The 8,319-nt window shown below is 32.1% G+C and overlaps 2 protein-coding genes across 3 annotated transcripts in view; one reads left to right on the forward strand and one right to left on the reverse strand.

The window, feature by feature from the left end:
- Mcm7 (minichromosome maintenance 7) overlaps nt 1–5,901 on the reverse strand; it is a 12,177-nt gene extending 6,276 nt beyond the window's left edge. The window contains exons 1-8 of the mRNA XM_067048989.1: nt 5,710–5,901; nt 5,518–5,621; nt 5,303–5,443; nt 5,103–5,227; nt 4,852–5,032; nt 4,639–4,776; nt 3,379–3,561; nt 1,795–2,005 (exon numbers count right to left, since the gene is read on the reverse strand). Of these exons, the coding sequence (XP_066905090.1) occupies nt 1,795–2,005; nt 3,379–3,561; nt 4,639–4,776; nt 4,852–5,032; nt 5,103–5,227; nt 5,303–5,443; nt 5,518–5,621; nt 5,710–5,749 (1,123 nt within the window). The 5' untranslated portion in view covers nt 5,750–5,901. The remainder of the gene's footprint in view (nt 1–1,794; nt 2,006–3,378; nt 3,562–4,638; nt 4,777–4,851; nt 5,033–5,102; nt 5,228–5,302; nt 5,444–5,517; nt 5,622–5,709) is intronic.
- Nucleotides 5,902–6,032: 131 nt separating this feature from the next.
- On the forward strand, nt 6,033–8,270 carry LOC106683810 (mitochondrial import inner membrane translocase subunit TIM14). Of its 2 annotated transcripts, none has more exons than XM_014425515.2 (4): nt 6,033–6,117; nt 6,206–6,340; nt 7,903–8,013; nt 8,129–8,270. In XM_014425515.2, the coding sequence occupies exons 1-4, from the start codon at nt 6,115–6,117 to the stop codon at nt 8,234–8,236; spliced, it is 357 nt and encodes a 118-aa protein (XP_014281001.1). In that variant the 5' UTR covers nt 6,033–6,114; the 3' UTR covers nt 8,237–8,270. The 2 variants fall into 2 exon arrangements, with proteins under 2 accessions (XP_014281001.1, XP_014281000.1); XM_014425514.3 differs by having other exon boundaries at nt 6,061–6,126.
- Nucleotides 8,271–8,319: the final 49 nt, after the last annotated feature.

Below are 8,319 nucleotides of genomic sequence, written 5' to 3' on the forward strand. Positions count from 1 at the left end.
GCTACAATCTTGGCAATAACTTGTCACCTTTCTAACCTTTCTATTCGCTTCTACACTTCCTACAGTTCTTCTAAGCTCTTTATAGCACTCTTGGCATTGCTTTCTGCGTTTTCTTCCCTCCCCAGTTGGCTTTATAAAGGAATGAACTCTCCTGAGGATTCGAGGTGAAGGAGGTCGGCGTTGAACGGAGAGTTGATCGGCAAGGACGGATCTAAAGTTTGTTATTGATATTTTTTTCGATCGATTCATGTTGTGTATTATCCAGGAATTTACTATCGCTGTCCCAAACATGATTTCAAACATTAATTTATGGTACCATTTAAACCCCTTCCTTAGTACCGTGTGATAAGCCGACATCTGATCACTCAGGTCCACTCCCTTTTTCGCCTTATTGTACTCAATAATGCCTCTGGGTTTCAAAACGTTAAACCCATGTCTAGATTTCTTCCCTGTATCTTTGAGGTTTGTTCCATGTTCGGGGTTGGTTGTGATCATCAAAACTGGGCGTTTGTCAACCCATTTTATTATTTTGGTTGCCCCTTTCTGTTGTCCTAGTATCTCCCCTCTCTTCAATTTCGTCTTAAATATTTCTGGAATTCCTTTTCTATTGGCGCGCAGTGTTCCACAATAAATGATTTGATCATCATATAACTTAGTAGCAAGGGGAATGCTAGAATAAAAATTGTCCGCATATAGACAACGCCCTTCTTTGGGATTGATACACGATAACAATTCATTAACAATAGCTTCCGAGTGACTTTCATTAACTGGCTTTGCATTTTTGCCTGTATATATAATTATGTTATACGTGTAACCTTCAATTGTACAAAGTTTGTATAGTTTTACCCCGTACTTGTGGGTTTTGTTCATCCGTGGAAGAATCTCCCGAACTCGGAATATAGTTTCTGTCGGCAATTGAATTATCACTCGATATCACATCACTTTCACTACCGCTACTACCCTCGTCAGGACATGATAATGCAAGCTCTACCAACTTCCGTCCACGAGACATATTGTTTGCAGGGCACGCGAAACTCACTATGACTTAGTAACTGAGGTACAGAGCAGTCTGGCACGAGGGGAGGGGCCAGAGACGACAGGTATTAACCTACACGGACAGGAATCTCTATCGGTCGCCAGGGACCGATACCGTACAGAGATCACGTTTCATCATTACAGTACGGTATCGGTCCCCAGGGACCATCAATCGAAAAGCACTGGCAATTATAGAAGAACTTCGTAGCTTCAATCCTGTTCAATTCCCATGAAAATATTTTGAAAAATAAGGTTTTTACAGCGTTCGTAAGATACATCATTTTCAGAAAACTTTCACTCGGCATGTCGGTCAGAACACTATCGGACCCCGGGGACCGTCACCGTCGCTAACGTGTTAATTTTTAACGTTATAGTTAAACTACTTAACAATTCTTTCTTTTGCTTTATAACAATAGTAGCCAAACTATAAACATACAAGTATTTCAGAAATTGCTGTTAATATAACTACAAAATGTTTGATGATAGTGATTGCTTAAATTAAATTATAATAGTATGTATGACAGAATACAATAACTAAAATATTTTAGAGGCAGATACTCTGTGAAATGTAAATTCAAAAAAGATAAAAAGTGAAAAAAAGAAAATTGTCACTACAATATTTTTGTTTTCAAACAATCAAAAATCAATATATTTTTAAAATTGCAATGAAGGGGGTTTATTTAAAGATTCTGAAAACTAAAAAAAAAAACAAGAAGACTATTGCCCAAAAAGTAAAATCATAAGTGTAAAATTAAGAACCTCGGATTTTCATCCCGTCAGGACTTTTGTCTACTCCACCCACCAAAAGTAACAGCAATGCTTTTTTAACATCTTCATGACCATAAATTTCAGGTGCAATACTAGCAGACAGTTTTTGATAAAAGTCATCTCCAGCAAGTTGTTTAACTTCTTTCTCTGTCAATTCGCCTTCTCCTAAAGTATCTTCCACCCCGTTTAGACTTAAAACTTTCTAGAAAGAAGCAAAATAAATTAATATAAATAAATGAGAAGTAAAATAAAATAAAATTAAATTAAACCTTTAAAGCACAGGATAATAATGATTCTTTGCATTAGAAACCTCTGTTATCTGATCTGGTTTTCTCCTGAGAACATGCTTCACCATTTGATCCATTTTCATGGATATCAAGAGATTTTCATTTTTATTTTTAAGCTATTTAATTTCCTCCATATTTTTTTTTATTTTTTTTTTTTTTTTTATAATTTTACTTTTTACTCCAGTGAAGCTTCTTATTTATTATCAATTTTCTTTTTTTGTTGAATGAGTTTGCATTTAAGTGACTTCTTATTTTTTTTGTTCAAGTCTTTCACTGAGGACTTATACAGCAAGCCCAGGTGGGAATTGAACCCACAACCTTCTGATCCAAGCGCTTTGGGACTCACCCCTTGACCTGCTCACCTGTGAGGTCTTAAGTGGCTTCACTGTCAATTCTTGTGCTTCAAGAAATTCAAACGATGCTGACATTAAAACTTTTAATACTTCATTAAGTTGCTTTTTTTAAAAATAAGGTTAATAGTTAAATTAGTATAATTCTTCAAATAATTAGAAATAAGATGTTTCTTAAACAACTAAATAGCAAAAATGATGATGAGTGGATAAGAAAAAAAAAGTCCACTAGGTACATGGGTCAGCATAGCTTTCACCTTCTTTTTATTTTCCCCTCTATATCCCCATTATTTTCTGTTTCAAAAGTTTCTTTTTCTGGTAACTATCCTTCTTCTGTGTATTTCAATTGGATACATAATTACTTGTTTCAAGATTATTGATTTTCTGTTTGAGAATAAAATCTAAGGAACGAGTTATTAAAACATAGATATATCTAGGAAATTAGTTTTTAAATGGGTAAATGAAAGTAGTAGATAATATTTAATAAAGTGTATACCAGGCCATTTTGACATTAGTTTCCAACTTTCCACCAAATGTGGGTCACATCAGACAAGCCATTTTTGAAATATAGAGTTGTTGAAGTGAAATTGTTTGCTCATATTTGAGCAAAAGTATGTGATGGAGTTAACTAAAATTCATATGTACAATAAATTTTCATTTTCATTTCATTTCTAGGCCATCTCAACACTAATCCCTAACTTTATTCCAACTTTAGGCAAAAGAGATGTGCTGAGGAATACTACAGTATCATTATAATTAACATTTTTTTCAGAATCACTCATATAATCAGTGAAGTAAGTTTTAGCTACTAATTATAACATGACTTAAATGGAAGAAACAAGGAATAGTATTTCCGATAAGTAAAATATTTCATAAGATGATGATTAAACAAACAAAAATGAATTAAGAAATAACAAAAATATTATAAAATAACTTACATGGGCTTCTAAAAATGTTTCAGAAATAAGACCTTGGTAGATTTGTCTCCAACCAGATCTTAAAAGAGGAAGAAATATTCCAGTAACTTCAACATGGTCACCAGGTACACACTTTCTAGTTGTTTCCCCACGACAAAATACCGTAATTGATCTAGGTACATTTCCAACTGGTACTTGATCAGTCTGTATAGAACAAAATATATATAGTTGTTAAATATTAAACATATTATTTTATTATATAAATATTGGAGAAAATTAGATGATTACTCTATTAGATATTATGAGATTGTATTACTAGGAGAGTGCGATTATTATATCATCTCATGAATAAATATTTTTATATAGTAGTTTTTAGAGAATAAAGACTGAAAGGTTTAAAATTTGATAACATTATTTATTATCAAGTTAATAGCATGTTTAAATACATTTAAAATGATTTAAGTATTTTTTTAAATATCAAATAATTTTTGTACTTTAAATAAGTTAAGGTCACATTTTAGAGGAAGTCCTCAGTACCTTTTATATTAAATTAAAAAGCATTTATAATCAAATGGACAAGATGGGGACAGACAAAAATCGACAAATTGGAGTTGAGTAGAGCATAAGTACTAAACAATAATGTTGACTTCCACAATCCCTCTCCATCAACACTTAAAACAAAACATTTCTGTAACTAGTATGGTTTATGCAGCACATGGAATTCATACATGAGAAGGAAAGAAGCTTTAATATTTGTCAAATATATATTTGATGCAGGCACAAAATCTGTTATCTTGTTATGGGACTCAGGTTTAGAGAAGAAAGAAGTATGGAAAAGTAGAACAGATATGGAGAAGTTCTATAAAACAATTGTTTTAACTATCGAATGCCACACCAAATTATACGCTACTGCTGGAAATTGAAAGAATGCCGATATATTTATACTCTCAGACTACACCTTAATTATATCCTGAAGGTTCTAAATTCTTTAGACCAAATGGTAATAAAGCAATCATCATAGAAAATTACTTTGAAGGAGTTAACGTGGTTCTGCGATCTCAATTGAATAATGGGAATTAATGTTCAGGAATGTATAGACACACTAGAGACAGGGAGAAAAAATACCATAGATGATACATGAATATGAAAAGAAATAAAATTAACTTCATTCATTCATAAAAGAAAAGAAATGTTCTACAACGGCTAGATTTGAATCTTAGCCTAGGGGTATAATGTAACTTATTGAGCTATCATACTTCTTTAAAAGTAGAAATAACTTACATGCTCTTGAATACGCAGTTCTTGAAACTTCATAAACTTAGAACCCCGTGTCTGTAGATAAAGTCTGCCACCGGATTTGTTTAATCTGCAAATGTCACTGGGGCATAAAACTACTGGCATAAAATTCATAGAGTTGACCTAGGAGAATAAAACTATTACAGCATGATTATAAAACTAAATATGGCACAAGATAAAAAATAAATTGATAGTTACTTGCTGATATGACTCAGCACCACAGTGATCGCATGTATAAGTAGCAACTGCAATTAAAGGCTTCACTTCAGTGGCACGTGTAACTATTCCTTGAATTGTGACTAATTTCCCAATGTAATTTGCCTTCACTTCTCTAATCGGAATAGGTTTGAAGGTAGAAAGATTCTTAAAATATACTTCACTGAAATATAACATAAAGTAAGGAAAAGTAAGGACGTATATATTAAAAATTTAAATTAAAAGCATCTCACAATCTACGCATGAGCTCAGGAGGGTGAGCATTGTTAGCTTCTCTTACTTCACCTGATTGCCTATTCCTACTGTCAATTAATATTCTGTGTTCTATGTAAACATCAAGTGTATCCTTCACAATTATCTAAATAAAAACAATATATTAACACTGATGAAACTAATAATGTAATTTCTCAAGAAGTAATGCAACAATTCGTACATCATGCTGTTTATAATTTGGGAGAAGTTCATAAATTAAGTCGGAGAAGATGTTGTTGTACCTCCGGCTGTTTTGAAGAATTGGCTCAATAAGGCTGTTATCAAATTCAAAAACGTCATCCAACTCTATGTACAGTGCTACCTAAAAATATGTGAGGATATAGAAGTTTTAAGGCTTAAGAGTAGGTCAAGTATCAACTGATAATTAAATGTTACTTGTTCTCTGTGAGCAATTTTTGTCAATTGATCTGCATATTTGAATATTGTATGACCTTCCTCATCCATTGATGTAAATGTAATCAAAAATTCTTTAAATTTTTCTATAAAATAAAAAATATACATAACAAATGGTTTATTTGACATGAAATTAATAGTAAATTAAAGATTAAAAGGTCCATGGAATATCACCTTTCATTTCAGTATATCCAACATCCTTTTTTTTAGACATTTTAGGAAAAGATGTAAATAGAAATTCTAATACTAACTTAGGTCAGAATACTTTATAACCACAACTATAAAAATTCTGGGAGTGATTACCGCGCTTCTTCGAGTTTTAGCGGGAAATCTCGCCAATGGTGTTAATATGATGATTACTTCTTAAAAATAGAACTGATTAATAAAATTAGAAAACTGTATTAGTTTTTAAAATGATAAATAATTTTTAAAAAATTCTAATATAGTCAATATTTGTTTCAATTCAGTTTTTAACGAAAAAGAATGAATTTAATTGTTTTGAAATTCAGGAAGGTTACATCATTGTTACACATCTTTCAATCACACAATTTTAAACACTAGATAAATACAATAATTATCATGGTAAGAAAGGTAGATCATACAGCTTGTCATGGTAATGGTACTTAAACTCTTTTTTATTTGAATTTATTTCTTTTCATGTGTGTTACAGACATCTACCGTAATACTTGCTGGTTTAGGATTGGCTGCTATGGGATATGTTGGAAAATATGCACTTCGAGCTGCTCCTACTTTATCCCAGAAAGTTTCTGAGGCAATGAGGACAATGCCAAGATTAGATGCTGAGGTATTTATGAGGCAGATATATTTATATTTGTTTTTTCCTGTGACGTAATAGTTTATGCGGTTGAAGCATGACTGGCAATTTGTTGTTTCATACAATTTCAAAAGAAATAAATACCAGAAATTGTACAGAAGATGTACTTCTGATCCACGACACATCAAATGATCATTCACTAACCGAAATGGGGCTATCCCTTCTGTAAATGTTAAGGTCTGTTCCAATTATCACTTTTGACTGTCCTGAACATGCATAATATGGGTTTTCCCCTCCCATTAACTGTACTGTGCAGATCTAATGGTTGACATAGCTTAATATTGTTATTAGTTGTTTCGGAAGCTGAGAGAATATTATGTTGAAAATAGAGTTAAGCCCAATTTGAACAGTTTTCTACAGTTTGCATCTGTCCTTGCTTTTAATTTCAGTTTTATGGTTGCTAATCATATCATTTTGTTTATCTTAGGTTTATCCTGATACTTCTCATTTTTCCCCTGGGCCTAAATATATTATTAGGTGCCATTTATAGAACTTAATTTAGGGTTATTATTTGGTTATAATCTAATCATTGTGGAAGGAGTAACCATTCTCTCTAATTATTAGTAGCTATGAACTTTTTAAGGTTTAAAAATTCCAAAAAATAGTTTTGTAAATCATCATCATCATCATAATCATTTTATCCCCTTTACTGCTTGCGCCGTATGAGGTTACGATTTGTAGAGTCTGGACCAGATGTCTCATTCTTAAACTAACTCTCTTCTCTTAGTCCAGGTCTTATCCCATTTCTTGAAGGCCTCCTTAACACTCTCCTTCCAGGAAATGTGCAGTCTTCCCTTTGGCCTTTTTCTTTCCACCTGAGTCTCATATGTCTACCTGGCAGTTCTTTCCAGGTCCATCCTAAGGAGGTGTTCAAACCACCTTAGTTTGTGACCCTCTAGGATACTCTTTGTCATCTGTGAAAGCTAAGACAGAAAATCTTAGGGGTCCTGTGTCCTAACTGAAACTGTCTCATTCTCAATTTAGCTTTTTTTATCGCTTTATCTAGGACTACTTTGATGAGCAGTGGGCTCAAGGAACAACCTTGATGATTACCCGATTTTGTCTCGAATTTCTGTGATATGTGGTTCCTTAGTTTTGATAATTATAATTATAATAGGATAAACCATATTACTCCTCCTCTAAGTTCAATGGATAACTTTACAATCCTGTATCACCTAAAAGTGAGGTAAGGGGGAAGAAGAAGTGAATATCAGAACAATGTTTATTGGACTTAGTTTATTATGAGCAAGTGTAATTATTCAGCTATAAGTTCTTAATGTATTATTAAACCTCTCATTTTGCCAAAAATATTTTATAATGCCAGAAAGAATAATTAGTTTGGTAGGTTTAGATGTAACCTGTTGTTCTTTGAAGGTTTTGGTTATAAAGACTGTGAAGAATGCTTATTGGGCAACACTGGAGTGTTTTTTATTTAATTTTTAATTATATATTTATAAAAATATTTTAATTATGCTCACGATTTATTAATATAAATTAATCAATTAAACATAGATTATAATTTTTTTATTTAGGCTTTTGCAAATAGTAAATATTATAAAGGAGGTTTTGATCCAAAGATGAGTAAGAGGGAAGCAAGCCTGATCCTAGGAGTGTCTCCATCTGCCAACAAAACCAAAATTAAAGTATGTGAAGTTTGCTATTATATCATATTAGATCCTTGTTATATTCTATAGTTAAGATTATATTTGGATATCAGTTACCAAATATTTGAATAAAATGTTTACTGTTCATTTTTAGGAGGCACACAAAAGAATTATAACTCTGAATCATCCAGACAGAGGTGGATCACCATACCTAGCAGCAAAAATTAATGAGGCCAAAGACTTCCTAGAAAGTGGAAAATGAAAAAAAATTTGAATCAATATATTAAAAAAATATAGATTGTGATATTTATTTATTAATAGAAATGTATGATCCAAACTATGATC

This window comes from Halyomorpha halys, unplaced genomic scaffold (genome assembly GCF_000696795.3).
Source record: "Halyomorpha halys isolate HHAL.00 unplaced genomic scaffold, Hhal_1.1 Scaffold518.1, whole genome shotgun sequence".
NCBI classification, from domain to species: Eukaryota; Metazoa; Arthropoda; class Insecta; order Hemiptera; family Pentatomidae; genus Halyomorpha; species Halyomorpha halys.

Excerpts from the sequence above, each read along its gene's own strand:
- LOC106683810 (XM_014425514.3), top strand. Across the intron at positions 6,341-7,902 it reads TGCCAAGATTAGATGCTGAG|GCTTTTGCAAATAGTAAATA; the intron begins GTATTTATGAGG and ends TTTTTTATTTAG. Across the intron at positions 8,014-8,128 it reads CCAACAAAACCAAAATTAAA|GAGGCACACAAAAGAATTAT; the intron begins GTATGTGAAGTT and ends GTTCATTTTTAG.